Below are 27620 nucleotides of genomic sequence, written 5' to 3'. Positions count from 1 at the left end.
ACTGGCATTATCTATACCTGTATATGATTAATAAAGATATCACAGAATATCCTGGCTTGGAAGGGACCCACAAGGATCCTCCAGAGCACAGGACACCCCAACAATTCCACCCTGTTGTCCAAATGCTGAGCTCTGGCAGCCTTAGGGCTGTGACCACTGCCCTGGGGAAGCATCCCAGATCCTCTTAGGCAGGACTAAATCCAAATTGTTCCCTCTTCCTCCACTTGTTCTCTGCAGAGCTGCTGATCTCCCTTCATACATTCCCATCCTGGCATCCCATTTCCATCCTCCATCGCTCACCTCTCCACCAGATCCCACGTGGAATCACAGAATGGTTGGGGTTGGAAGGACCTTAAAGTCCATCTTGTCCCAGAACCTGGCAGGGACACCTTCCACTGTCCCAGCTTGCTCTAAGCCATGTCCAACCCAGCCTTGGACACTTCCAGGGATCAGGGGCAGCCACAGCTGCTCTGGGCACCCTGTGCCAGCCCTGCCCACCCTCCCAGGGCAAAGTTCCTTCCCGATATCCCACCTAACGCTGCCTTCCATCAGTGTGAAGCCATTCCCCCTCGTCCTGTCACTCCATGCTCACCCCATCCTTCCCCCCAAGCGCTGCAGCCCGTTCTGCACTCACACATTCCCAGTCTCCCAGACATCCCCCTGGAGCCACAGCCCCCTCTGTGCCAGCCAACCCCCCAGCTCGTCCCAGCTCCCAGAGCCCCAAACCCCACAGCCACCCAGCCCCCCCATCCCACCGCCCTCCCCACCTTATCCATGAGCTTCCAGCACTTCTCCACCATCTTCTTGTCCACGGCGCCGGGCTGGTGCGGCCCGAGGTGGTGGTGGTGCGGCTGGAACGCGTCCTTCATCAGCCCGATGAGCCCGCCGGGGCCCTTCTTCAGCGGCGCCGACATGGGGGCGCCCACACCCGGCCCGCGGGGCCCGTCCGGCACCGGGGCCGCGGCCCTGGAGGGGACCGGGCTGAGGGCGCTCCGGGCCGGGCCGGGCCGGGCAGGGCGGCGGCGGCGGCCGTGGGCGGTGGCGGCGGCGGCGGCGCCCGGTTCCAGCGAGGCCCCGCCCTCCTCGCCGGCGCTGATTGGCCGCCCGCCCCCCCTGGCGCTAGGCCACGCCCCCTCCGCCGGGGAGGAGCCAGCGCTGATTGGCGGAGAGGCGAGGCGCATGCGCAGAGCGGCGGCGTGAGGGCGGCGCGGCCTCCATGTTTGGTGCGGGCGGGGCGGGGCGGGGCGCGGTCGCCATGGGAACGCGGGGGCCGCGCTCGCCCCGCCGCCCCCGGGAGGGACCCGCGGCCTTCGCCGCCCTTCCCGTGCCCCTCGCCCGGCTTGCGAAACAGGATCGCTTCCCCTTTCCTGAAGACGCCTTCCCTTTTCTAAGAAGCGGCTCTGCATCCCCTCCTCTCGCAGAGAGGGACGCGCCAGAGGCAGGAACAGCACCGGCATCCCCATGGCAGGGAGGGAATGGGAACGGGAGAGCGGCCACTGCACCGGGCAGGTACCTGAGGAACCCACCGGGGCCGAGTCCCAACAGCCCGGCTCCAAAGGGAAAAGGAGCAGGAGCAGGGCAGGGAGAGCAACTGGGAGAGAAAAGAGGAGCCGGGAGAGAAAACGGGACCGGGCAGTGAAAAGGGGCCAGGGAATGAAAAGGGACCAGAGAGTGAAAAGGGGCCAGGGGGAGAAAAGGGACCAGGTGTCAAAAGGAGACAAGGGAGAAAAGGGGACCAGGGAATCTAAAGGGAACCAAGGAGTTAGTTTGTCAGAGCTGACACCACCAAACTTTCAAAAAAATTACAACACTGGTTTGAAAGTCAGTTGAGTTCTGTTTCTTTGCTGCCTTCAGATCCTCTTTTCATCTCCTTTCCCAGGCAGAAAGACACATCCTTTTGCAAAAACCAGCTGTGGCTGGTACCACACGGCGTCAGCCTCACCACAGGGGCTGCGAGGGGAAACCAGGCAAAGGAAAACTGTGGGTGCTGCAGCTCTGTGAACACGAGCACCCCAAAATTTGGCCTGGAGGTTGGACAGCACAGCCTCAACCTCTGGATCCAACCTCCTTGAAGGATCTTTGCTTCCCCTGTGGCACCCACTTGCTGAGGAGCAAGATGGACAGCACAGCAGGAAGCAGCTCTAAACACAACAAGGGAGCCTGGCATGGATTGGTTGTAAAACTCTCTGCTTTCATTTTATTGCCTTTGGTAAAGCTTGGTAAATATTGCTGGGACAGGCAACTCCTCGTCTGGCTTTAATTACCTGGGCAAATTTTCCTAAGGATTATATTGACCTCAAATATGTCAACGTTTATTGAGGCCGTGTTCCTGAGGCTTTTCCCATTAGGTGCTAATGGATTCTGGCTAATAGTCAAGCCGGATTGACCACCAGCAGGTGCCCTGGCCAGCTCCACGCTACCACAAGTACCTGGGGAGAGAAGTGGGGAGGGCAACACTGGCTTTGTGAGAGCCAAGTACAAAAATCACCATGGCTCTGATCCAAAGAGATCAGGGAACACGCTTGAGTAATTGCATTCCTGCCTATCTGCTTCTCTGGGCATGATTCACTCCACACTGGGGCTGTAGCTACATCTGAGACTTCAAGCAAAGATTGATTTTGCTTGGGACTGTTCTGGCTGTCTCACTTGGGACTCTTGGGAGGGTTTCACTTGGGGCTGGTGTGTTCAGGGACCCCACACCTCAGTGCTGCTGGGGGCTCCCAGCCAAGCTTTTCCCACCTCTCCCTTGACATTCAGCCCCAAACCAGCCTGCAGCTGGCCAGCCCTGCTCCCTCCCGAGCTGTCAGCTGCCAAAGGCTCTGCACAAGAACTTCTTGCAGCCCAGATGCCTGCAGTGAGCTCAGAGGACACAGAATTTCCCTGCCTGCTGGGGCGATGCTCCAGAATCGCGTTTCCGTTCGTGCTCGAGAAGGGCCGAGGTGAAACCTCAGCCAGAGGTTTGCGGTTCTTGGCCACATGCAAAACTCTGTGCTCGTTTTCACTCTCCCACGCTCACAGAGAGGTGAAACTTCCCCTGCTGGGATCCCCTCTGCCCCCCTCCCCCAGCATTGTCACAGCCTGGCAGGACACAAACCAAATGTGTCACCTGTGAGGGGAACCCTCAGGAACAGCCCTGGCCATGGAGAACAAGGGGTGTTTGCTCCATGGAGTTTGCTCTCAAATTCCTGGAGGTAACAGTGCCCAGGAGCTCTCAGGATGGTTCTCAGCCCCTACCCTCTCAGCAGCACACCTGGAGAGCTTCCTACATCCACTGCCCAACTCCAGGCTTGGGAAGAGAGGATGGATCCGGCTCTGGGATGTGCTGCCAAGTCACAGTGCTGTCCATAACATCACCCACACAAACAGCAGTGTGCATTTGTCCTTTAATCACACCCCAAAAGGGCGGTGCAGGAACAGGGTGGTGGTGGACACTCACTGCCCACAGGTTCAGGGACAGCATGAGAGGAGAAGCACAGGAGAGATGTCCATGCACGTGCAGACCTGAGCCAACCCTCAAGTTCCCTGGGTCATGGTGCAGAGGGCAGTGCCTCAGCTCTCCTGGGAACTCCCAGAGCCTGGAGCTGGGCAAGGGCTTCAGTGCAAAGTCCTGAGAAATTCCTGGAGGTAGCTGGGCGGGCAAAGACACAGGTCTGTGGTCAGGTTACAAGGAGCTGCCGCTGTGGTTGGTAAAAGCTCTGAGCCAGCCTCGGTGAGCAGAGACGAGTCCCTGGGAGTGTCATGCTGTGAGCCAGGCATGGAGACACAGGAGCTGCGTGTGCAGGGTCCATGCTGAGCAGTGCTGAGCCCCGAGGGACTGGACGTGGAGGTGCTGTGTTGGAGAGCCTGTCCAGAGGCTCCTGGGCTGTTAGAATGCCTGGCACAGCTTTGTCTGTTCCTCCTGGCGGTGGCTCTGCGGGGACAGAGGTTAGAGGGATCTTTCTGCCTGGCTTCTGTGGCCAGGGGACCACACAGCCTCCTCCTGGCAGCATCACAGGTGCCAGAGAAATGTCAGGATGGGCACAATAGGAGGGTGGCAGCACTCAGAGCACTGCCCTGAGGAGTTACCTGTATGATCTCTATACTGTTGGCAGCAGCCATCAGCCAGGACACAGGTCCCTTGGGTCCCACCTCCACGTCACAAAGTGTAGGGGAGCCACTCCGGGAGGGCAGGGAGGGCGTGCAGGAGCCTGAGGCGGCATCACTGTCCTCAAAGAACTGCAGGGGGGACAGCCCGATCTGGGAGAGCAGGAGAGGGATGGACACACAACCGCTGTGGAGAACACCCATCCATGTGCAGCCTCGCAGCACCCAGGGCTCCCCAGCCAGGGCAGGACCATGTCCCAAAACCCACCGAGTGGTAGAACTCGTCGGCAGCGGGGTCGATGACCAGCAGCGTCACCTGGTCCTGGCGTGCGCGGATCCTGTGCACGGTCTGCTCGTGGTCCAGCCCCTCGATGCTCTCCCCGTTCACGGCCAGCACACGGTCCCCTTCCTTCATCCCTGCCTGCTCAGCTGGCAGCCCCACATCCACATCCCACAGGAACTGGCCTGCCACAGCGGGGCACAGGCAGGGGGACAGGCTCACACAGGGAACTGCCTCTGCTGAGCCCCGTGTGCAGGTGGGGACAGGGTCCCATTGCAGGCACAGAGCTGTCACCTCTTCCCAACCCTCAGAATTGCCTTGCTCAGCTGCAAACCGCCCCTCTCAGCCCTTCTCACCTACTCCCCCCGAGCTGCAGTCATCCTCCTTGAGCAGGAACCCGTAGCCAGCAGGACCCTTCACCAGGTGCAGCTCCCGGACCTTGAAGGGGAGCCTGGAGGTGTCAGCCAAGGCGGCCGTGACCCGCAGGCCCCGCAGGCGATAGAACTCCTCCACAGCACTGGATGCCACCAGCAGCGTCACCTTGTTGCCGCTCTGCTTGAGCTGGATGGGAAGCACAGGGTGCTCAGTGACACTCCCAGCCCCATCCCTCACCCCCCATGCCAGGAGCAGGCACCTTTTTGGTGAGCTGTGTGTGGGAGTAGCTCTTCACGCTGTCCCCGTTCAGCTCCAGCAGCCAGGAGCCTGGTGGCACCCCTGCTCTGTCTGCTGGCCCGTCCTGCAGCACCGACAGCTGGAAGGTGCCCTTGGTGCCTGCAGGAGGAGCAGAGGGGGCACTTTGGGGTGACTGAGGTGCTGCAGCAGGGAGGCTCGTGGTGGCAGCATCCTGCTTTACCTTCTGGACACGACACGCTGAAGCCAAAGCCGCTTTTGTCCCTGGTGACGTGGCAGAGGCGCGGGCGGATGTCATCGGGCAGCATCTGGGACAGGTCCCTGCCCAGGGATTTGGCTGCTTCGTAGGAATCACCATCCAACACAGCCAGCAGGACCTGGTTCCCACTGGCCTTGATCTTCTGCACCACCTGCAAGGACCCAGGCTGTGAGCCCTGGGCAGGCACCCCTCTGATCCCTGGGGTCAGCAGGGTCGTGCATCCTCCGTGCCCCTGGCTGGGGAGGACCCGGGTGTTCCCATGGGATGCTCCCAGCTTACCCTGAGGTGGTCCATGTCATCCACGAAGTGGCCATTGACCTGGAGCAGCCTGTCCCCGTCCTGCAGCCCCCTGCGCTGGGCCACCCCTCCCACCTCCAGCTGCCGGATGACGTGGCCAGGGCACGCCAGCTCCTCGTGCAGGCAGAAGCCGAAGGTCTCCGTGTTCTCCTTGGTCAGGAGGTAGAAACGAGGCTCCCCCACACCCTCACTGTCTGTGTGGGTCACAGCCCATGAGCAGGGCTCTGCAGGGATCCTCACACAATTCTCCACCCCACCCTGGGCTGGGGATCTGCTCATCCCTTCTGTGTTCACCTCCCACAGGTCCCCGGTCCTGTGAGAGAGCTCAGGACCCCAGCAGTGCCCAGGTGTCACAACCCCGTGGAGACACAAGGACACCCAGGTGCCACAACCCCGTGGAGACACAAGGACACCCAGGTGTCACAACCCCGTGGAGACACAAGGACACCCAGGTGCCACAACCCCATGGAGACACAAGGACACCCAGGTGCCACAACCCCATGGAGACACAAGGACACCCAGGTGTCACAACCCCGTGCAGACACAGGGACACCCAGGTGCCACAACCCCATGGAGACACAGGGACACCCAGGTGCCACAACCCCGTGCAGACACAAGGACTCCCTGGGAGATGAGGGTGTGTATTTACCCGTGTCCTCAGTCAGTGTCAAGGCAGGGTTGTCGATCCCAACTTTGGGGTTAAATTCAAATTTTCTGAAATGATAAAGGGCAGGAGAGGCCACATTATTGCAGGATGGCCTTGCCCCTGCCTCCCCCAGTCTTGGGGAGCTTGATCCTCCCAGAAAGGGCCAGCTGGAGCCTGGGGCTCTTTTTTGGGCAAAGCCAGAGGGGATTTCCCTCTCAGACCATTCCCCACATCTCTCCCGAGCCCCAGGAAGCCCCTGGTCAAGGGGAGATCAGCACTTACATGATGGACATCTTGTCTCCCTCGAGCCCTGCAGAGGGAGAGGAGAGGTCAGCACAGGAGCTGGTGGGCTGGGAGCTCTCCAGCACTCAGGGCTTGTCCACTCACAGGCTGAGCCTGCCATGCCAGGGGAGGGGGTTTGCCAAGCCCACACAGTGCCCAAGCCCCTCTGTCTCTCAGCACAGGTTCTTCCTTGGCCCTGCCACCACTGTCCTCCTGCATTCCCAACAGCAGCACCTGCTGCTCAGGCCCAATGGGCACTCACTGCTGGGGCCAAAGCAGGGCCAAGCAGATGTGGCTCAGCCCTGAGGGTTTACAGGGCTCTTCAGTGAGAGGTGAGAAGGTTCACCATGACCCCAGAGAGCTGCTGGAGCCAGGAGAAGGAAACAGAGACCTTCCCCAGCACACACCCCCCCTAAAACCCCTCCACACCTCTTTGGGCACAAGGAACCCCACACCCAGGGGGAGGGCATTCCTCCCCAGCATCCCCACAAGGAGACATTTTCCTGCAAGCCTCGGGCTCCTTTCCACAGGCTGCCTGGGCTCTGACACTGTCGTGCTCCCTCTGGCAGCAGGGCCCGTGTGTGTGGGGAAGGGTCTCCAGAGGATCCCCGGCACATACCTTTCGTTTGCTTCATGGCTGCAGGGATTGCCAGAGGGAGCAAGGTACAGGGTGAAGTGGCAGGGAAGTGTCCCCGCCTCTTCCAAGACGCCCCAGGTTTAATGGTTAAACAGCCCCGAGTCTCCCCTGCCCTCCCAGCCCCAGGGCACTGCCAGTCGGAGCTGGGAGCAGGGACCAGCATCCCGGGACCCCCAGCTTGGGGACAGCTCCTGGTGGCTCCCAGGGGGACACACAGGGGGAGAATGGTTCAGCACTGGAGCAGAGGTGAGCTGCTCCATGCGGATGCTGTGAGATGGGGAAAGGCAGAATCCTCCAAAGCAGCTGCTGCAGGGGCAGCTGCACATCCCTCCCCAGGAAGGGCCCGAAGAGGAGATCAAGTCTTGGTACTAGTGTGATTCAGTGGAAACAAAGTGGTGCACTTTAATGCTCCCCAAAGATTCACAGGCAAGCCCCAATCCTGCTCCTGCCGCCACTCTGGCCGAGGTGCAGGGGCTGGCTTTCCACAAGCCCAGAAGAACAAGTCCCATTTGCTCCTGGCCTGGTTTCTGTCCCATTCCCACACTTCAGCCTCGCCTGCAGATGAGGCTGAGCCCCACACACCCAGCACCTTCGACAGCACCATCCACCCAGCATCTCAGAGTGGGTCAGGGCACAAGGAACGTGCTGCTGGGCACACTCCCCTGCCCCACCCCTGGCTGGTGGATGGGCAGCAGCTTAGAGGCTCCCATCCTGCAGTTTCCCCAGCATTTTCTTGACCTCGCTCTCGACTCGCAGGAACTTGGCTTTCCTCCAGGGATTGGCAGTCTGGCTGCGGCTGCTCTCCAGGTCCTGCAGCAGGAGGGCGAGGTGCTGCCGGACCCGCTCGCGGTCCCAGAAGGGCAGGTTCCTCTGCACCACGCTCAGGATGTGGGACCAGTAATCGGAGACGTCGGTGCCGGCCGTGAGGAAAACCAGAGCCCTGACGCCGTCCCGGTCCATGCGCAGGCTGTCGAGAGCCCTCTTGCCATCCTCACTGATGTCGTTGAAGTAGAGGCTGGGAAAGCAGCAGGAGAGGCTGGTGAGGGCTGAGGGGAGGGACAGAGGCAGACAGGGCAGGGCAGAAGGGCAGGGATGCGGCAGAGCGGACTCACTGCACTTTGTCCAGCGTCTCGTGCCTCTTGGCCACCTCCACCACGCGCAGGGCCGCCGTGTCCGTCAGGGAGTTGTAGCCCAGGTTGAGCTCCTGCAGGTGCTGGTTCTCAGGCAGGTGCTGGGCGATGGCCTCGGCGCCGGGGTCGCCCAGCGCCGTGTGCAGCAGGGACAGCTGGGTCAGCGAGCGGTTCCTGGCCAGCGCCTCGGCCAGGTAGCGAGCGCCCTGCTCGCCCACGGGGTTGTTGGCCAGCCTGCGGACACGGGAGCTCAGGGAGTGCCCAGGCACGTGCTGGGCAGCCCTGGCAGGGTCGTGCAGGGGCGGGGGCCGTACTCACCGCAGGCTGCTCACCACGCACTTGTCATGCAGGAGCAGGTCACGAATTTCCTTGCAGGCGTCGGAGCCCAGGCTGTTGAGCTGCAGGCTGGTGCAGAGAGAGACACGGGGGTGACAGGGACAAAATGGCTGTTACCTGTGAGCCTGGCAGCCCTGCCCGCTCCATTTTGCCCATCACCGTTCTCCCTGGGCTCCCCAAACTAGGCCACTCCAGGTTTCCTCCCCAAAAGGGAGCACGGTGACACCGCACCAGAACATGAGCCAGCAGAGCCAGTGCCAGCAGGAGCAGGGCAAGGAGAAGGGGATGGCGGAGTCTTCAGGGGGTGGGTGAAGGTCAGAGGAGGGATCAGGGCTCCATCAAGCCCTCCTGAGCATCTGGAGGAAGGAAATGCGGCACAGCCCAGCTGCACAGCCCGATCCATCTGTGCTGAGCACGTCTCGCCACCACCTGGGCGGCAGGAAGACCTGCAGCTCCACAAATGTTCTGGAATGTGTGTGGGAACATCTGCACAGCCCAGACTCCCACCTTTGGGACAGCAAACTCCTCACAGAGCTATCGACACGGGGATGCCGGGTAACTTCCCCAAGGGACTCAGTTCTGCCAGGACAGCTGGCAGCCAGCCCAGCCTGTACCAGCTGCAGGGAACTTCCCAAAAATTCCTGCGGGAGGGTGAGCTGGGACTGCAAATCCCAGCATGCAGTGCCCTAGAAAGGCTGCACCACGAGTGTTGCATGTTGGAAGCTGTAGTTCCCTAGGTTTGCACTGAGGATAAACATGCCTGATCTCAGCTTTTCCATACCTGGGCTCCTAAAGCACCCCCGTGATGGGCAGAGGTGAGAAAGAACCCAAATTTTGAGCAGTGCCCCAGGGCAGGAGGAGGTGGTACTCACTGGAGAGCTTTGCATCGCAGCAGGACAGGGAAGAGGGTCCTCAAGCTGCCGCTGTCCAGGTTGCAGGAGGTCAGGTTCAGCTCCTCCACCTCGTGACCCGTGGTGCTCATGACAGAAGCCAGCACAGAGCACTTGAGAGGGGTCATCTTGACGGAGGAGAGGTTGACAGCGCAGAGGGAGCGGACGGCCTCGGCCGTGAAGCGCTCGTTCTGGAACTCGTGCAGGAAGAACAGGTAGTCCATGAGCTCGGAGGGGGGCAAGCCCCGGCGGCCCTTCCTGATCACCGTCTTCTTCATGGCCTTGGCGATCTCGAAGGCTGCCAGGTTCTTGATGGAGCAGCCCAGCTGCTCCAGGATGGCGCGGTTGCGGCGGGACAGGATCCCGCCCATGAAAATGGGGAAGAGCTCGAAGACCTCATCATCAGGGGCCTCGTCGGGGTGGCGCATGGGGCCCTCCACGCCCAGGATGCTGGAGTTGATCTGGTCCAAGACATCGTCGTTGTAGTAGTCCTCCTCTTTGAACAGCTCCTGCGCCATGGTGTGGGCAATGGCATCCCTGTCCTTGCCGCTCACCCGGGAGAAGTAGCGAGGGAAGATCTTGAGCAGGTTGAAGAGCACGGGCAGGAAGCGCAGCGGCAGCACCTTGGAGATGATGTTCACCACCACAGCCACGTCTTCGCTCACCTTCCCGATGACCTCTGACAGCTCCTTCCCCACCCTCTGCACCAGGGTCTTCTTCTCGCCCAGCACCACGTACAGGGCTGCCAGGTACTCCTGCATGGCGGGGATGGTGAACACAAAGGTGTGCTCCTTGCCCGGCTGCACGCACGGGCTGAGGAAGAAGCGGAAGGCGTCGCTGCGGAAAACCTCCAGGAGGTTGAGCTCGCTCTCAGTCTTCATCTCCACCTCGAAGCACTGCCGCAGGTCTTCCTCTGAGAAGCAGGTCCTGCGGGACATCACCCCCTCGTAGGCCAGCTTGCCCACTGTCTTGGCCACGTACTTCATCATGGAGATGTGGCTGGGGTCGGTGCTGTCCACCACCTCCCCGCTGAAGTTGAGCCTCAGGAAGCTGGTGTAGATGCCAGTCAGGGTCTGGCTGGGAGGAACCGTCCTGGTGAAGTAGAGGAAGTGCAGGGTGGTGCACACCAGCCAGCAGTAGGAAGGCAAGAAGCAGGCAGCCGTTATTTGGTTGTGGCGCTCCAAGTTCCTCGACAACATCTCCACCAGGTTCTCCTGCTCGGCTGAGCTGCGGTGCTGGCTCTCCTCTCCCGAGCAGCCGGGCTGGCTGAGGCGCAGCTGGAAGTAGAGTTTCTGCAGGTTGGTGTCGGAGAAGCCGCAGATCTCGGCGTAGCGCCCCACGTACTTGCCCGGGATGCGGCGCACGGCTGACGGGCGCGTGGTGACGATGATGCTGGCCTGGGGACACGGGGAGGGATGAGTTTGGGGCTGCTCAGCAGGGCATAACCCATAGGGAGGTGCACAAGGATCACCCCATCCAAATGTTGGGATTCACAAAGCTGCTGGATCAAACTCGGCCCAGGCAGAGGGGACAGAACTTTCCCCATTCCCTCCTAGACATAAATAAAATCTGGAAAATCACAGCCTTTATTAGCTTACCAGGCCTCCCCAAAGATCCCACCATGACATGAGGCCACCTTGGCAAGTCCCTCCAGGAACAGAGGCTGCCTGCTTGCTCCCAGCCAAATAATGATCACAGCAGCCCCGTGATGCCTCAGGGCTCACCCCCAACCTTTCCCCAGCACAACACCGACCTCGGGCAGGAGGTATTTCCGCAGCAGGTTGACCACGATGGCAGAGGGAGGCACGGGCTCGTTGGGGTCACAGCACAGCTCGGTGCCAGCCAGGCGGAAATCCAGGTTGAGGCGCTCCAGCCCGTTGAGGATGAAGAGCACCCTGAGGTTGGACGCCTCCAGCGCGGGCACCACGTCCCGCAGGTGCTGGTACTTCTTGGTGACGAGGCGGCGCAGGGACACGTGGGCGTGGCTGTGGGACAGGTCCTCGCAGGAGAAGGGGATGACCAGCTCGAAGCGGGGCAGGCGCCCGTGGCACCAGTCCACCACCATCTTCTTGATGAGGGTGCTCTTGCCCGTGCCCACGGTGCCGTACAGCACCACGTTCTTCACCTGCCGCCCGCAGGCGTCCACGTCAAAGAGGTTGTGCAGGCTGATAACCTTCCTAAGGGGCTGCTGGAGCTGGTTCTGGATGGTCAAATCAGGGGAGGGCTTCAGAATCTCCTCCAGGGAGCTCTCCCGGATCACTGGGTCCACGTGGACGGCGTCCAGCGAGAAGGAAGGGCCGAACTGCCTCTCCTCATTGGGCTGGTGGCTGAACCACGCAGACAGGCTCTTCTGGTGCTTCTTGATGGCACCTGGAAGGAGGAAGGTGTTGGACATGACAAGGATTGCTCGCTGGGGGGACTAGGGAAGTTGCTTGCCCCAAACGACTGCAGAGAGGGGACAGCACCCAGTTATGGGAAACCCTCACACTGCCCAGGACAGCAGCTGCCCCCTCCCCGCTGTGCAGGACCCTCCCTCCAGACCAGAGCTGCAAACTCACCAGTAAAGGCCACGGTCCTCTGCTGGGACTGACCATGGTGAGAGGAGCCAGGCTGGGCAGAGCTCTCCTGGGAGCCTCCCTGGTAGCGAACACAGCCCCTGCAGGAGGAGGGAGAGCATCAGGGAGCAGCTCCAAACCCTGCTTGGGGCAGGGTGGGCAGGTCACAAGTGAGGCTGTGGGAAGTGCTGAGAGGAGCCAGCTCACCCCTTCCTTCCCCACAGCACGGGGGAGCACAGGGGCACGGCTGGGAGGTGAAGGCAGGTGAGCAAGCCATGGGCTGTGCATTCCCAGAAAACCCGAGGTGAGGCAGAGGAGGTGAGCTGGAGTCAGAGCAGGCAGGGAGGTGGGTCTGGGTGTTTTTCTAGGTGGAAGCAAAGCAGTGCCCCTGGTGCCAAGGCAACCAGCTCAGCCAGCCAGGTTCTGTGGCAGAGCCCCAGATGTGTGGCACTGATGGTACCTGGGGAGGGAGATGCTGCTTTTGGAAAGGATCTTCCTGAGGAAACACCTGCCTGCAGGACCTGGAGGGGAGGAAGAATGCACACAGTCAGGGATGACCATCTCCACCACCCAGCCCGCCTTGCTAGGGTGCCCCACATCCCTGCACAGCTGGGGAGGGATGTCCCTGGGGACAGGGCTGAGTGGCAGAGGCACAGAGCCCAGCTCACCTGGCACGGCAGCAGCACACACGGACGCACTGCGGGTGCCCCTGCTCCCTGCCAGGGACCGTGCCAGCTGTGCCCAGCTGCCCCAGGGCAGGCAGCTCTGGCACTGCATGGCCCGGGACATCCTGCACCTGAAAGACGAGGGGAGGTGGGTGAGGAATTCCGGGGTGCTCAGCAGAGCTCGGGGGGCTGTGGGGATGTGCTGCAGCAGAGCCCTGCCCAGCCTTACCTTCCCCAGCGTGGTCCAGTCCGGCAGAACCGGCTGTGCTGGCGCTGACTCAGGCTCAGCAGGGCGATCCTCCAGGAGCACGGGTGGTGCTCACAGCCCCCGACATCCTGGGAATGGGGGAGAGGGATATTCACAGAATTCACAGAATGACTAAGTTGGAAGAGACCTTCAGGATCATCGAGTCCAACCCATGCCCTAAAACCTCAGCTAGCAAACCCCAGCAGAAAAAGGGATGAGCAGGGTGACAGCTCGCTCACTCACACCTCCCACAAGCCACGCTGTTTACAGTCCCTTTTTATATCACCCAGATAGAGAAACTCAGGCAAAGGGACGCGGGCAGAGGAGCTGACCTTGAGCACAGATGTCCCGACCTTTGCGGGAAACAAACCCCACCGTGTCCCTCGCCCGGCTGGCAGCCCCTTCCCGGCCCTCCTGCCGAGCCGGGGGCTCTGTGCTGCCGTCCTGCTGCAGAACCCTTTGGGGACCCCTCTCGGGACCCCCGTGGCACTCGCTGTGCCCTCCCAGCTCCATGGCGAGGCGGGGGGGGTGCGGGGACAGCGGCCGGGCTGCCACCGAGCAGTGACAGCGACAGCGACAGCGACAGCGGCGGGGTTACCTCATCCAGCAGGATTCCAGCCGGGAAAGCCGAGCTGCCTGTGCCGGAGCTGCCGGGCTCAGGGGGCGCACGGAGCTGCCCTGCGAGCCCCGGGCACGGCGGGCTGCGGGGGCGGCTGCTCTGCCGGCAGAGCTTCCTGCAACGCCATCGTGCCCGTCCCGCCCCGCGGCCGGGGCTGCCAGCAGCCCGAGCAGCCTGCGAGCGGCTGGAGGCCGGCAGCAGCACCCGCAGGGTGCGCAGCGAACGGGGCAGCTGCGCCTTTACCAGATGTGCTGCGGGCACATCTGGCGGCTCTGCATCGCCAGCTGCTGCGAGCGGAGCCGGCAGTGACGGGCTCTGCTCTGGAGAGGATCCCGCCCAGCGGGAGAAGGCTCCGTGTGGACACTGCTGAAGGCCCAGGCAGAGTGTGCCAGGCCTTTTTCAGGCTCTGAGTTCTTTTTCTCAGCCTGGGAGGATTTTCCCAGGCTGTGACAACAACTCAGCTCCAGCCTGAGCCTTTCTCAGGATGATAACTGTCTGGTAAACAGAAAGGAATTAATAAATAGAGATTAACACCTGGTATTGACTAAGAAACAGCTTCATGTTGTACATGACAGGAGATGTTTTCTCCTATTCATTTCTCCAATGAATTACTGTCCTGTTTGAGGCTTGTGAACCATTCTATAAATATGGTTCAGCTTTTCAATAAAGTGCTTCTTTAGCTTCTCACGCTTGTTGTTATTACACACAACCCTGCACGGATTGCGACAGCTCCAAGCCTGCTCCAGCCAGGCAGAGCCTGCTTGAACCTGTTTAACACACGTGATGTTTAACACACACCAACACCCACACCTGTACCTGCCCTCTGCTGCTGGCACACCCCCTCTGGCCACCCAGCAAGGGACAGCTGTGTCACTGGGGCCACACTCACCTTCTCAGCCCCTGGATGCTGTCCAGGGAAGTGCCAGCCCACCCAGGGGTGTTGGGATTGAGGTAAAGCTGCCAAACGATGTTTGGAGATTTTACAAGCAGGAAATACTTGGTTTCTCTTCTCAATACTTTTGTTACAAAAAGTTATTAAGCGGTTTGTAAAAATGACTCCAGCAATACCAGAACTTCTAGTTAATCCATTGACATATTGATAAAAGTAATAATAGATTTTTTTTTTTAAAGTGAGCATTCACAGTACTTCTGAATCTACCCTAAGGTCTCATCTTGAGCCACCTGGTAACACTTTCAGGTTTTAAGCTCCACTTCACCAATAGAGGGTATTTAAAAATTATTTTTGCACCCCAAATTCAACTCCCTCCATCACACCCTCGAGCCTCTCAGGAATGAGATACATCCAGCAGTACACTATAAATATAAGTTTTATTGATGTGTGAAACCCAACAAGTACAGCTGGCATCTCGGAAACACCGACACAAACCACAACAGCTCCTCCTGCCCAACAGCTCCCGGGACCCTCTGGGCGCTGGTGAGCGCCAGCAGCAAGCTGGACCTGGCACCCCGTCCCTGCGGGGCACTTACCTGCTTGTGCAGCCCCCTGAGAGCCCAGGGCCTCACCTCCACCTGCCTGGTTCCTGCCAGGCTGCACCTGTGGGCAGCAGCGCCCTGCTCCTGCTCCACAGCCTCCTCCAGCAAGGCAGAAAGATTTGGGCAAATGCCACCCACGACAGAGCTGTGCCAGCAGTCTCCCTCAGCCTTTGAGCTGTCACCTGCATCTCATTTTGGCAAGCTGTCACAGGGAGAAAGGGGCTCACACCTGTGCTCTGGTGGGAATGTGAGTTTCAGTGGCTGCACTTCTCTCTCGTGCCCCCCAATGCCCAGCCTGCTCTGCACGTGTGGAGAGCTGGGAAACCACGGGGTCCAGCGTGGCAGGGACACACAGAGATCCAGGCTGCCCACGGCAGAGGGGCAGGACAAATGGTGTCCACACACAGTGAGAAGGAAACACTGTTTTATTGCCTGATTTGGGAGAGGGGTGACACCCTGGGAGAAGCCCCATCCCTCCCTGTTCTAGCCCAGTCTCCCCTCCAGCAAACCCCAGCCAGGTGATGAAGCGTTTGCTCTTCTTGTGCGTGTGCCAAAGGTGGCCTGGACATGCATGGGGGTGATGGCCACAGCCCTGCCTGCCATCTCTCATGAGAGGCAGGACCTGACCCAGCCATGGGCCTGAGGGCTGAAGCAGTTTTTGGTGGGTTGAGGCTCACCTGGTGTTCCCAGGGAGCCAGAGCCACAGCTTGAACCCCACCCTCATCCACTCAAAGTGCATCACAAGGGAAGGCAGGGGCAGGAGAGGAGGTGTGGGGGGAGAATCCTGCTCTCCTCCATCACGCTCCTCCTGATTATCCAGCCACGTTCTCTCGTGGGATTCCTGCAGCCAGAAGCACTCACAGCTCTGCTTCCCTGCTCTGATAAAGTGCATCCTTGCTGCTTCCCTAAGGGCCCCTGGAGCAGGATGGCTGCACCCCGTCCCTGTGCCGTGCCTGGGCAGAGAAAACCCCTCCTGCCCTGCTCCTGCAGGGACCACCCAGGCAATAAACCCCAGGGTGCTCAGTGCAAACGTGCTCCTTCTCCTTGCATGTCCCTGCACCTCCCACCACCTCTGGGACTGTCCTTGAAGGGAGGGAAGGGACAGTGGCACCTTGGCTCAGCTCCTCAGGCAGCACTGAGGGGGTCTTTGCCCTGTGCCACATCCCTCACCCATCAGCCCCTTTAGACAAACATTCATTTGTGTCCTGCTGCCTCGGGGAGGAGCCCCATCACCCCCACTCCCCAGAGCCCTTGCCCAGCTCAGGCACAGCCATCCTGCAGCTCCAGGGTTTGTCCTGGCCCTCTGCCCCGCAGTGGCCACATACCTGCTCAGCTAGGACACTGCATCTGATGGGCACAGGCTGTGCTGAGCCCTCCTGGGCACTCTGGGGTGCTATCAGTGCATCCAGTGCATCCCAGGCACTGGGAACCACCTGCCCTGGCAGGGTGCTCCAAGCCTGTTCCACAGCATTTCTCTGCAGGCAGCAGAGCCTGGTCAACAAACCCTTCCCTGTGTGTGGGGGACACGGGCAGTGGCAGTCACTGGTGCCAGCTGGTAGCCCCTTTGCTCCACACACTAGTCCATCTTGTCTGGGTCCTCCTGGGAGCAGTGGTGGCCCTGGCTGTGGTGGCACAGGGGTGTCCAGGTGTGCTGGGGACAGCAGCACCTCCAGGGTGCAGAGGACAGGACCCCTCACAAGAGCCCCAAATGCCAGGGAGGGAGCAGGAGCTGTGCAAAGCTGCCCCACTGGCACCTCCTGCATCTGGATCCACCCAGGGAAAAACCTCAGCCCAGCCATGCTCTGTGCTGGGCCAGGCTCAACTAGTCCCCGCCCAAGAGCAGGACAGACGCAGAGCATCAGCCCCATCAGCTGCAGGGACAAGGAGATGGAGAAGGGTGACAGCCCCACATCCCCCAGCTCCCTGCCCATCCGTGCACCCCGTGACAGAGCAGGCACAGCGACTGTCCCCCACTCCCCCGTGCCCCTGTGGCTGTGGCTGGCAGCACTGCAGCCCTCCACTCCAGCTGGCACAGCTCCACTGCAGAGCACGGCACTGGGGGATGGTCCAGGAGCAGAGGGGAGTTTTGTGATAGTGAGAAGTCAGACAACAACCTGGGGAAAACCCCGATGCTCAGCATGGAAAGGGCAGCAGGGTGTGTCCTGCCTCCAGCCCTCTGTGCCAGAGGGCCCCATGGCCAAATATTTGCTCTCCAGGCAGAGCAAACTCAGTGCCCAGCAGCAGGGCCAGCCCAGCCAGGCTCTGCTGTGCAGCCCCAACCCAAGCCAGCAAAACCAAAGAGCGGCCTCCAGGAATTCCTCTGCTGCAATCTGGCACTTGCCCTGCAATCCCTGCTGCTCCAAGTGCCAGGAGCAGGATGCTCCAGGCTGACCTGAACCAGGGCCAGCCTGCCAGGGTGGGGCAGGGCTGCCTCCCCCTCTGTGCTCACCAAAACCCTTTGGGCTCCCGTGTCTGTGGGTGACAGTGCAGCCCGGTGCCAGCAGTGGCAGCACTCCCACGGAGCCTGTGCTGTGCAGGCAAGCAGGGCGCTGTGTTCCCAGCACAGCAGCATGTGCAGATGCCCCACCAGCTCTGGGCTCAGCTCAGTTCCTCTGGAGAGCCAGCAAGGTGCTGAGTTGCCTTCCCTCTGCAAGGTGTGCGACTTTGGAGCAGCCACCCGAGCCACGTGCCAAATGGGACCTTTTCCTCCACCAGTCACAAAGTGCAAAAGCCTTCCCAGTGTCCAGGCTGCCCACTGCAAACAAACCAGTCTGGGATCTCACCTGGATTCCAGTTCAGACACCGCTGGGACCCCCTTCTGCACAGTGTCACCCTGGGGGCTGGCACTGTGACAGGCTGGGTGTCCTTGGCATCCCCTCCTTGCACAGTCGGTGCTGAGCGAGGCTCGTCCGCCCTGTCCTGCTGAGACAGCCCTGCTGGTGCTGGGGAAGAGAGGCTGCAGGGAAGGGCTCAGGGCCAGCTCTGCTCCTGCAGCAGAGGCTCCAGTGATGACACAGCCCAGCCCAGCCCTGCTCTTCAGCCTCCTGGAACTGGCAGGGTGTGGGAACCTGAATCCCCCTTGCTCCGTGCAAGGGAACAGTCACTTCTCTCAGTGTTGGTTGATTTGGTTCAGACCCTCTTGTCTCTGACCCCAGAGACAACAGGGACTGAATGTGAGCCTCCCTAGGGTCTGAGAACACTGTCCTGCTCCCACAGACCCTGGTTTGAAGATCCCAGCTCTGAGGATGGTGTCCCAGCAGGAGTCTGAGACAGAGCCCCCAGTCCTTCTCTGCCTGCTGGCTCCTTTTCCCCTTCATGAAGACTGGGATGCAGTGGGGTTTGTGGGGGAAAACAAAAAAAAAAAACAAAAAAAAACCAAAAAAAAACAAAAAACAAAAAAAAAAACAAGGGGGAAAATAAAGACAAAAGGAAAAAAAGAAGGGGGATTTGCTTAGAAAGGAAAAAGGGATGCAGCAATCTCTGTGGCTACGGTGACAGGAAACACTAAAGCCTTGTGCAACTTCTCCTATGGCTCTTCTCAGCACTGACTCACGCTGCTGGCCAGGATGAGGAGTGGGACCATGGGCTGTGCTTCCAACTGTGCAGCTCTTTCCTCCTGCCCAGCCCAGCCCCAGCCCTCTGCTCCCCCTGCACGGGGCAGGCTCCTCGTGCTCAGCACAAGCCACCTCTGCAGGACTGTCCCTGGTGTCCCCAGGGCAGCAGGGACAACGAGAGGGGACCCAAGCTCCGTGGGGCTCGCGGGTCCTGGGGGGAGGGTGGCACATGCCAGGGCTGTACAAAACGTTTTGCAATGAAGAGTGTGTGGAAAGGTTAAAACAGTTCCGAGATGTCTCAAAACCCTTCTCGACTGAGCCAGGCCTGGCTGGCACCTCCCAGTGCCTCCACCACGGTCTGGGACCTGCAGGAGCGCCGTGTCCATCTGCAGAACATCTCTCCCAGCAGGCCAGGCCCGGGAGCGGCACCGGGGCCCCACGGCCCCTTTATCTCTCAGACTTGACCTTGTACCTGAGCACCAGGTAAGCCAGGAGCCGCAGGATGACGAAGAAGATGCCCAGGATGAGGAAGTCCAGGTAGAGCTTGGCCTCCTCCACATCCAGCTCCTGCAGGATCTTGATGGGTTTTTGGAATGGGCAGAAGTCCTCGAGGCACTCCAGATCCTCGCGCTCCATGGCGTAGATGGTGAGGATGACGCCCTCGAAGCCATACCTAGGGCACAGCACAGCCCAGGGTCACCAGGTGTGTTGGGTTGATGTGGCCAGAAATGTGAATTCTGTCACCATCTGTTAACCCAGCTGGGGCAGTGCCCCTGATCTCCTGGCACATATTATCTGCTCATGGGCCATCTTTAAACCAGCTGGGCAATCATCTTTATCATCCCACAGCCCATCCTCCCTCCAGGAGATATCTCCTGTTAATGGCCAGTGAGTCCCAGGGCATGACTGATAAAATTCCATCATCCCACTGGGAGATGCTCCAGCCAGGGGAGGAGCCAAGCCTTTCCTACCCAGATAAAAACTGAGATTTTGGACACCAAGGCACCTTCTTTCCACTGGATTCCAGAGGAAAACCAGACCTTTCCACATCATCCCTGGAGCTTCAGAGGAAACTTCTCCAGGAGCACTGCTCCAGCTGAACCACATCTGCCCCTGCAGGAGGATGCAGCCACCATTGAATGGGACTGTGCCAACACCCTGACTGACTGACGGGTGTCAGCTTGGATTCTGACTCTGGCAGGGTTGGGATTGTTCTGTGTAATACTGCATTTCTATTTTAATTTTCCTAGTAAAGAACTGTTCTTCCTAATTCCCATCTCTTTGCCTGAGAACCCCTTAATTTCAAAATTACAATAATTTGGAAGGAGTGGGTTTACATTCTCCATTTCAAAGAGAAGCTCCTGCCTTTATTGGCAGACACCTGTCCTTCAAACCAGGACACCAGGTCACCCCCAGGGTCACCAGGAACCCCAGCACAGGGAGCTCTGGCCAGAGCTGGGGGCCCACCTGACATAGGAGACGTAGGAGCTCCACTGCAGGTAGGTGGGGATGGTCTTGAAGCTGACGAAGAAGCCCGAGAAGAGCAGCACGGGGATGGCAGTGACGGGTCCCACAAAAGTCGCCACCTGGGGAGCAGAGGCCAGCGGGGTCACGTCCCTGCCCGCCTGTGGGCAGCACAAATGGTCACAGGGACAGGGAAGAGGCAAAGCCCCATCAGACCTGCAGGGAAGTGGAAGCAGCTCCGATGAGAAGCCCGAGGGACTGGGCCACCAGGGCGGTGGCGGTGGCCAGGGCAGAGAAGAGCAGGAAGCGCGTGGCCTCGGGGGGCTGGCCCGTCATCCAGTACACGATGCTGCAGTAGGCAATGGGGCAGATCACCTGCAGGGGACACAGGTGACACAGTGACACAGGCCTGCTGGGCCATCCCCACCCCACACAGCTCCCTGGCCAGCCTGGGCCACTGGGGGGGAACTGGCTGTGCCACATCAGCGCCAGGGTGGTGCTGAATCCACGGAAAGCTCACCTGGAAGGGCACATCTGCCATGGTCTTTGCCAGGTAATAGGCTTTGAGGCTGTACCAGTAGTTCAAGTGCTCCCTCAGGAACACGGTCATCTCCTGGGGGACTGCAGGGAAACAAGGAGTGAAATAAAGCAATTCCCTGCCCTGGGGTGCTCCAGCCCCTCTCCCACCCACCCTGGTGCAGGCAGGTGGGATGCACCAGGTAACTCCCCTGCCTGTGTCATGACAGGGTGCTCAAACCTTCATTGGGGAAAAAAAATCAGTGACTGATATGGGAAATTTCCACGTGGAAAACTCAGCTTGGGTGGGGCTTTTTAAGCAAAGAAGGGAAGCAGAAAGTACATTTTCTCAGATTAAAAAAATAAAAATTTAAAATCCCAGCATTCTGCTTTGACCCAGCAAGGGCCAAATAGATAAATTATAGCCAAATAAAGAGCAGAACTGCAATACAGGCAAACAGAAGGTTTCCCCTTGTTCTTAATTTTTTTTTCTCTTCTCTCTTATTTCCCCCCTTTTGCCCAACCCCTCTGGCTCCCCACACCCTGCCCAGGAGCACCCCAGCAGCTGGGAGCAGCGAGGGGGTTTTGGGGCAGGGAGCTCCTTACAGGTGAGGATGGTGGGCATGAGGGCAGCAAACATGAGGAAGAGCATGGAGAAGAAGAGGAAGCCGGTGTTGTTGAAGACCTTGCCCGCGTCGTTGCCGATGTGCAGGTAGAGCAGCCCGATGAGCACCCCGATGCAGATGTGGGACATGAACCGCAGGTGGGTCAGCACCTGCAGGCACAGGGGGGCTCAGCAAGGCCCCAGAAACACCCCAAAGCAGCAGCAGACCCCCAAAGCTGCTGCCCCCAAAGAGCCCAGCCCTCACCGTGTCCCTCAGGATGCAGATAAAGGTTCTCTTGAAGAGGATGCAGAACTGAGTCGAGGTGCTGGTGGCGAATGTGTGGCTCTCAATGTGATCCACGTCCTGCAAGACCACAGGACGTGGGTCAGGTTCACACCATGGATCCCCTGCTGGCACAGGAGGCTCCTCTGAGCCCCACTCACCGTCCCACACGGTGGGCACGACGAATCTGCCTTGTCAGGGCTGCTCTTCTTCTCTGCCATGGTGCACATCCCGTTCTGCACAGCGCGGAACAGGACGGGGTTGAGGTCCCCGTACTCTCCTGAGGCCACCTCGATGACTGTGGAGGAGGACAGGACCCCTGAGAGGTGCTGAGCCAACCAGCACCTGACAGCAAGGGCATGGTGTCCCTCTGGGGCAACCTGGGGGCAACCTTGGGCCACCACTGGGTTTGGATCTTGCCACTGTGCCGGGGTAGGGACACTCACTGAAATCAGCAGGGTTGTGATATGTGGGGCAGTGGAGGCCGAGGCCCTTCAGGTAGGGGATGAGGTTGGTCACGACACCCTTGAAGATGCACTGGCCCTGGCTCAGGATGTAGAGCTGCAAGGGAAAGCCAGGATGTGGCAGGTGCATTGTCACCACACAGGCCACCCTCGCCAGACACAAGCCCCAGCTCAAATGCCTGCAGCCCACCCCTCCCACGGCCTCTCTCCTGGCTCTGGGGCCAGAGGGACCCTGTCCCAGCCCAAACCTTGTCGAACATCTCGAAGAGCTTGGCGCTGGGCTGGTGGATGGTGCAGATGATGGTGCGCCCACCCTGAGCCAGGGACCGCATCAGGGACACCACCTGGAAGCAGGAGGCACTGTCCAGACCACTGTGGAGGAGAAAGAGACAGCAGAGAGAGAAGGGGAGAGTTGAGAGGGGGAGAAGAACATCCTAAAGATGCCCCCACTCTCCTCCCCTCCCTCAGACTGATGCAGAAGAGCATCAGCCTCAGGGGCACAGTGCCATCCCTTGCTCAGGGGGTAGCAGAGGGCACTGGCCACGCCAGCAGGGCAGCCCAGCTGGGCAGGCAGGGCTGGAGCTGCTGTGGCCTCACCTGGTGGGCTCATCGAAGAACATGACGGGCGGGTTGTTGACCAGCTCCAGGGCGATGGCCAGGCGCTTGCGCTGGCCCCCCGACAGCGAGCTGGTGCGGGTGTACGAGCACTCCAGCAGCCCCAGGGCCGTCAGGATCTCATTCACCTGTGACAGACAAGGGTTCCCATGGACTTTCATCCCGTCCCTGCCACCTCCCTTCATCCTCACCATCCCCTGCTCTCCATCTTGGGGAGCCCACCCTCCTCAGCACTCACCAGTTCCTTCTTCACCTCCTGCTTCTCACTCAGCTTCAGGTTAGCAGAGACCTGCAGGGAGAGGATGGCCAGGGAGACACGACTGTCAGATGAAGGGAACAGAACTGGCTGCGCCATGGTTCCGCCCCATCAGCTCAGGATGGAGGGTGCACAGACAGCAGGATTTTGTTCCCAGAGCCCTTGGAAATGCCTGATGTGGGTGTGGGCTCAGTGCCCACAAGGAGACAGCCCCCGGGGTGTCCCCCAGAGCTCACCATCATGGCCTCGAGCACGGTGAGGTGTGGCAGCAGCATGTCATCCTGCATGATGTAGCAGGACATCTTGCGGAAGGTGCGCAGGTCCCGCGGCCGCCCGTTCACCAGGATCTGCCCCTTCATCCCAGTCTCCCTGCAGGAAACAGGCGTGGGGGATGCAGCACAGCCCTGCACCCCCAGCCCCCCGGCTCCCCCCAGCCTCACCTGTAGCCAGCCAGGATGTTCATTAGTGTGGATTTCCCAGCTCCCGAGGGGCCCATGATCCCAATCAGCTCCCGCTGGCAGAACTTCCCTGACAGGCATTTGAGGAGAGTCTTGTACCCTGCAGGGAGAGAGCAGCAGGGTTTGGCTTCCCAGGGCAGCGTTGCTACAGGGTCTGTGATGCCATCCCAGCACCTCAGGACCTCCATGTGCCATGCCAGGGCTGTGTGTGCCTGGAGGTGTCTCCGTCAGCATGCCCAGGGCTGTGGCCACAGTGACACCACGCTGTCACCTCCAGCAAGATCCCTGCCCCTGGTGCTTGGCTGGTCCCACTGGTTCCCAGCGCTGGAGAAGCTCCCGACCTGGATCACAGCAAAGACCAGGGAAATCCCCGGGTCAGGTCACGGAGCTGCTGAGGAAGATTACCAGGCTGTGACACTGGTCCTGAGCATGACTTCAGATGCTGATCCCTGAGGCCGGGGGGAGGGACAGCGCGGAGAGGGCAGCGGGGGGCAGGCAGAATTCCCAATCCGGCTGTTGCCTTCATTGGCATTCACGCTGTGGCACCCGGCAGCAGCCACTGCTAATCAGACCTGGAATTATCTCTGCTTTAAACGCGGCTGATTAGCATTTTCTGGCAGAAGGAACATGGTGTGTCGGCAGTAAGGAACAAGCACAGCCTCAGGCTCTCAGGAGCTGCCCCTGAAATGGAGCCCTGGCTATGCAGCAATGGGATAGGGGGTGAAAGCACCATGGACCGAGCCTGAGCATCCCCGTCATGGAATTGTGCCCCCGACAACCCCAGTGGGGCAAGGGCAACGAACCCAAGCTGGGGCAACAAACCCAAACTGGGGCAACCAAACCAAGCTGGGGCAGCCCCAGGGCCAGCCCGCTCACAGTCCCACCTCGCTGGGATGCCCTGGGGCTCGTCCATCCCCAGGGAAGCTCATCCAGCACCTTTCAGGTCAGGAGCCCCAGCAGGAGGGGGTCCCGCGGGCAGAGGGGCGGCCAGGGGAGGGCGAGGGGGGCTGCTGAGGGTGGCCAGCGGCGAGCAGGGCCAGCAGCCCCCGGCAGCGCAGGCTCCGCACCGCGCATGCTGCTCACGTCGGCGCCACTGCAGCTTGCGCAGCGGTTACTCACGTTCATTGACTGCCAGTAACCTCCTGCCTCGGCACAGCGGGCCAGCCGGAGCGGGGGGCTGTGGCCAAAGCCACCGCCAGCCCTGCCTGAATGAGGAAAGCATCCCTCCCACCGCCATCCCAGTGACACCGGGACCCCGCGCCTTGCTCCCACCTGCTCCGGCTCCCCCTCCCTCCCTGCAGGGCATTGGCCCGCTGGCAAGCAGCCGGCTCCCTCCTGGGTGCTCCGGCACAATCCGCCCTGGCCAGCCCGCGGCTGTGCCGTGCATCCTCCTGGGATGCTTCCTCAGCATCCCGGATAAACAGGGAGGCATCATCCCGGCGGATGTCAGGGCTGCTCCCACCGGGTTCCAGCGCCTCGGTGTCCCTGCACAGCCTGGGGACAGGGGCAGAGCCCCATCCGCCCCTCCTGGCTGGCAGAGCCCCTCACCGAGCAGCCCTGTGATCTCGGGCCCCACTCGTCCCCAACTGCCTCCTCTGCAGATCACCCTCCATCTTATCGGGCTGCCTGATTGGCATCCCATTAACCGAGAGCGCTAATTAAAGCAGACTACCACCCACCAGCCGCCATCTGCCTCCCCTCTCCCCTCCCTGAGCTCTCGGCCAGAGTCGCACACAGGGAAGGAGCCACGGCCTGGGCTGCACGGGGAGAGGAAATCCCCCACTAACCACACCTTCTCCTTGCCGGGCTCTGAGCTGGGCCGTCATACCCAAACAGCAGTGCTGGGCAAACCCATCCCGCCCCGGGGTATCTGCCCTGGCCGGAGGTTTCCCTGGAAGGAGAGAAGCACCCCTGCCCTCCCCTGGCACTGCCCAGCGCAGGCACACAGCAACTGCTGGGGACACGAGCCTTGCCTCCTCCTGCCACCCAGCACGAAGAGCCAGCCACAAAGAGCCCCTGGCACTGGGCAGAGCAGGGTGAGATCATGGCATGCAGGACGGGAACGGGCTGTGGGAGCCCTGCAGGTGCCCTCCCCTCCCCTCCCCTCCCTGCCCTTCCCCACCTCCAGCTCCCACCTCTCTTCCTCCACCAGGATCCCTCCCGCACGGAGTAGGACAGGTCGATGAACTCGATGTTGACAGCCGAGCGCTTCGGGAGGTGGGAAAACCTCTGGGCCTCTGTGATGTGGTTCTCCACCTTCTTCAAGTGGGTGGTGAGCAGGGGGGCGTCCGGGGGGCCGGCGTGGCACACCGTGTCCTCCAGGGCGATGGAGACGCAGGCGGGGTCCATGCCCTTCTCCGCCATCCTGCTGCTCTGTGGGGAGCCACAGGATCGGCTCGCAGCGGGCTCCCTCTTCCAGGCACTGCAGGGACCAGCCCACAGCCAGCCCCGTCTCTCTCCTTCCCCTGCTGGCTCCAGGCCTCACCGTCCCCTCCGCCCAGCTGCGGCCAGCAGCCACATCTGGCTGGAAGGATGGACCCAGCCAGGGATGCTGAGCCTGCGCTGAGGGGCTCAGGGCGAGGAACAGCAGGATTTTGTTCAGCTCCACAGTCAATAATTCATGCACCTCCTGCAGCTTGGTCCAGCTCTGCTGCCGGAGCTGCTCAGCTCCCCCAGCCCCGTGGCTCCCTGCTCCAGTCCCATTTGTCCCGCTGAGTGCAGGGTGGGAGGTGGGGGAGCTGATGTCCTGCCCTATACCTGCACATCCCCAAGGACTCACCGGGATCCAGCCCTGCCCTGGCCTTAGGGAACAGAGCTATGAAATCCTAAACAAGCAGATTATTCCAGCTGCTTTTGTGGACAAAGCACGCCGTGCTCCTGGGGCAGAGCAGCCCTGGATCCATCAGACCCTCACATAGTCCCTGGGGTCCCCCGGGCTTGCTGGGAGAGCCTTAACAGAACAGGGAGGGGGCCCTGCTGCTGCCATTCCTCCTCTGCCTTCCTTGGCTCATCATTTCACCTTCCGTGCTCCTAGAGCACAGCCTCAGAGGCCAGGCCAGCACTGAACTGGGGCCATGACGCTGATACACCTGCCCCAGCCCTCTGCTGCCTGCAGTGCTCCTCAGCCGGCTGCAGCGCGGCTGGGCTCCGGAGATGCTGAGCCAAGCAGGGTGGGGAGCACGCTTACCTGGCTCTTAGAGGCTGGGAGGGGGTCGGGGATCCCCCCAGCAGCAGGAAAAGGAGCTCGGGCTGTGCCTGACCGTGCTGTGCCCTGCACCCGTCTCGCCTCCCGCCCGGGGTCCCACCGCCTGGCTAACCTACATCCCGCTGGGCTGCGGGCAGCGGCTCGCTGCGGCTGCGGCGCACACACACGGCCCCTGCCAGGGGCGGCCGGATGCGGGAGATCCCCCCCAGCCCACTCCCTGCTGCAGGCAGACCCCGCTCAGGGCTGGAAGGAAGCCAGCCCAGCCCCGGGGAAGGAGGGGTGGGGGTTCCCCGCATCGGCGGGGTGCAGGGACGGGGGGCTCGGGGGTGGTGGTGGGGGGCAGCGGGCTCGGAGCGCCCTCGGGCTCACCTTGACTCCTCCGGCTGGGCGTTCACGGAGCGCTAAATCCCGCAAGCGGCTCTCGGCGGCTTAGCCCAGCCCCGAGGCGCGGGGTGGGGACGCGAGGCTTTGCCCGGGGATGCTCTTCCTTCATCCCCGCTCCCCGCCGGCCCCCTCCATCCCACCCCCCGGCCCCGGGGAGGGTCTCGGCTCTCCCGCAGGCTCACCTGGCAGGGTGCGGGGCGGCGGCTCCGCTCCCGCAGCGCCCCCGCCTCGCCTCCTCCGCAGACAAAGGGGCGATGCCCGGGGAGCCCGGCGGGGCGGGGGGCGGCTCGGCTCGGCTCGGTTCGGTTCCGGTGCTCAGCGGCCGGAGCCGGGCTGGGCGCTGCCCCCGCGGGTGCCCGGCCCGGGTCTCCTCCCCATCCCTCCGCGGGGCTGGGTGCGCAGGGCGGGCGGGGGGCGCTCCGGCCCCAGCCCCGCAGTGGCTAGCAGAAGCCCCGCAGTGGCTAGCAGCCCGCCGGGCTCGGGGGCGCCCCTCTCCGCCAGCCCCGTGGCCGGTGCTGCCGTGCGGGAAGCAGGATGGATGGATGGATGGATGGATGGGCTGCCCGGGCGGGCAGCGCTGCCAGGCAGCGAAAAATCCTCTTAAAGGGACCGGCCCTATTTCCTCTCGCTGCCTGGCAGCAGGCCCTGAGCATCCCTGAGCACACGGCTGGGGTTTGCCAGCCCTGCTCTGCACCCTCCTGCACCCCAGTGCCGGCTCCCGTTCGCATTTGGGACACAGCCCCCGCAGCTCCCCCCACTGCCCCCTC

The 27620-nt window shown here is 61.2% G+C and overlaps 4 protein-coding genes across 7 annotated transcripts in view; all 4 read right to left on the bottom strand.

Annotated features, from left to right (window-relative positions):
• Positions 1 to 1047, bottom strand: part of CBL (Cbl proto-oncogene) — a 34021-nt gene extending 32974 nt beyond the window's left edge. The window contains exon 1 of the mRNA XM_056509687.1: positions 768 to 1047. Within this exon, the coding sequence (XP_056365662.1) occupies positions 768 to 914 (147 nt within the window). The 5' untranslated portion in view covers positions 915 to 1047. The remainder of the gene's footprint in view (positions 1 to 767) is intronic.
• Positions 1048 to 3369: 2322 nt separating this feature from the next.
• NHERF4 (NHERF family PDZ scaffold protein 4) lies at positions 3370 to 7937 on the bottom strand. 3 transcript variants are annotated; one of them, XM_056509685.1, is made up of 10 exons: positions 7853 to 7937; positions 6478 to 6505; positions 6199 to 6263; positions 5532 to 5743; positions 5217 to 5403; positions 4998 to 5134; positions 4720 to 4924; positions 4352 to 4548; positions 4066 to 4236; positions 3370 to 3910 (listed from the first exon to the last, which is right to left on the bottom strand). In XM_056509685.1, the coding sequence occupies exons 2-10, from the start codon at positions 6486 to 6488 to the stop codon at positions 3866 to 3868; spliced, it is 1230 nt and encodes a 409-aa protein (XP_056365660.1). In that variant the 5' UTR covers positions 6489 to 6505; positions 7853 to 7937; the 3' UTR covers positions 3370 to 3865. The 3 variants fall into 3 exon arrangements, with proteins under 3 accessions (XP_056365660.1, XP_056365659.1, XP_056365657.1); XM_056509684.1 differs by lacking the exon at positions 7853 to 7937 and adding an exon at positions 6907 to 7403; XM_056509682.1 differs by lacking the exon at positions 7853 to 7937 and adding an exon at positions 7097 to 7403.
• Positions 7492 to 13919, bottom strand: NLRX1 (NLR family member X1). 2 transcript variants are annotated; one of them, XM_056509680.1, is made up of 10 exons: positions 13536 to 13919; positions 12920 to 13026; positions 12694 to 12821; positions 12486 to 12546; positions 12029 to 12126; positions 11224 to 11840; positions 9453 to 10867; positions 8563 to 8649; positions 8227 to 8478; positions 7492 to 8129 (listed from the first exon to the last, which is right to left on the bottom strand). In XM_056509680.1, exons 3-10 carry the CDS (start codon positions 12812 to 12814, stop codon positions 7811 to 7813), a joined length of 2970 nt encoding a protein of 989 aa, XP_056365655.1. In that variant the 5' UTR covers positions 12815 to 12821; positions 12920 to 13026; positions 13536 to 13919; the 3' UTR covers positions 7492 to 7810. The 2 variants fall into 2 exon arrangements, with proteins under 2 accessions (XP_056365655.1, XP_056365656.1); XM_056509681.1 differs by having other exon boundaries at positions 9453 to 10747; positions 13536 to 13854.
• A 954-nt stretch (positions 13920 to 14873) lies between these two features.
• On the bottom strand, positions 14874 to 25632 carry ABCG4 (ATP binding cassette subfamily G member 4). Its single transcript, XM_056509686.1, has 14 exons — positions 25400 to 25632; positions 23247 to 23364; positions 23043 to 23175; positions 22789 to 22839; positions 22533 to 22678; positions 22184 to 22307; positions 21918 to 22032; positions 21633 to 21769; positions 21454 to 21552; positions 21191 to 21359; positions 20589 to 20689; positions 20285 to 20443; positions 20072 to 20190; positions 14874 to 19277 (listed from the first exon to the last, which is right to left on the bottom strand). The coding sequence occupies exons 1-14, from the start codon at positions 25626 to 25628 to the stop codon at positions 19052 to 19054; spliced, it is 1926 nt and encodes a 641-aa protein (XP_056365661.1). The 5' UTR covers positions 25629 to 25632; the 3' UTR covers positions 14874 to 19051.
• Between the last annotated feature and the right edge of the window lie 1988 nt (positions 25633 to 27620).

Source organism: Oenanthe melanoleuca, chromosome 24 (assembly GCF_029582105.1).
Source record: "Oenanthe melanoleuca isolate GR-GAL-2019-014 chromosome 24, OMel1.0, whole genome shotgun sequence".
In the NCBI taxonomy this organism is placed as follows: Eukaryota; Metazoa; Chordata; class Aves; order Passeriformes; family Muscicapidae; genus Oenanthe; species Oenanthe melanoleuca.
Note: the sequence above shows the minus strand (reverse complement) of the source record. Positions and strands in the feature narration are given on the sequence as shown.

Excerpts from the sequence above, each read along its gene's own strand:
- ABCG4 (XM_056509686.1), bottom strand. The coding sequence starts at position 25,628 with ATGGCGGAGAAGGGCATGGACCCCGCCTGCGTCTCCATCGCCCTGGAG. Across the intron at positions 22,308-22,532 it reads TTCTTCGATGAGCCCACCAG|TGGTCTGGACAGTGCCTCCT; the intron begins GTGAGGCCACAG and ends TCTCCTCCACAG. Across the intron at positions 21,360-21,453 it reads TCTGCATCCTGAGGGACACG|GTGCTGACCCACCTGCGGTT; the intron begins GTGAGGGCTGGG and ends CTGTGCCTGCAG.
- NLRX1 (XM_056509680.1), bottom strand. The coding sequence starts at position 12,814 with ATGTCCCGGGCCATGCAGTGCCAGAGCTGCCTGCCCTGGGGCAGCTGG. Across the intron at positions 11,841-12,028 it reads GAGGACCGTGGCCTTTACTG|GTGCCATCAAGAAGCACCAG; the intron begins GTGAGTTTGCAG and ends TCCTCCTTCCAG. Across the intron at positions 8,479-8,562 it reads TGCGTGGTGAGCAGCCTGCG|GCTGGCCAACAACCCCGTGG; the intron begins GTGAGTACGGCC and ends CCGTGTCCGCAG.
- NHERF4 (XM_056509682.1), bottom strand. The coding sequence starts at position 7,277 with ATGCTGGTCCCTGCTCCCAGCTCCGACTGGCAGTGCCCTGGGGCTGGG. Across the intron at positions 6,264-6,477 it reads GGAGACAAGATGTCCATCAT|AAAATTTGAATTTAACCCCA; the intron begins GTAAGTGCTGAT and ends TTATCATTTCAG. Across the intron at positions 5,135-5,216 it reads CAGCGTGTCGTGTCCAGAAG|GCACCAAGGGCACCTTCCAG; the intron begins GTAAAGCAGGAT and ends CTCCTCCTGCAG.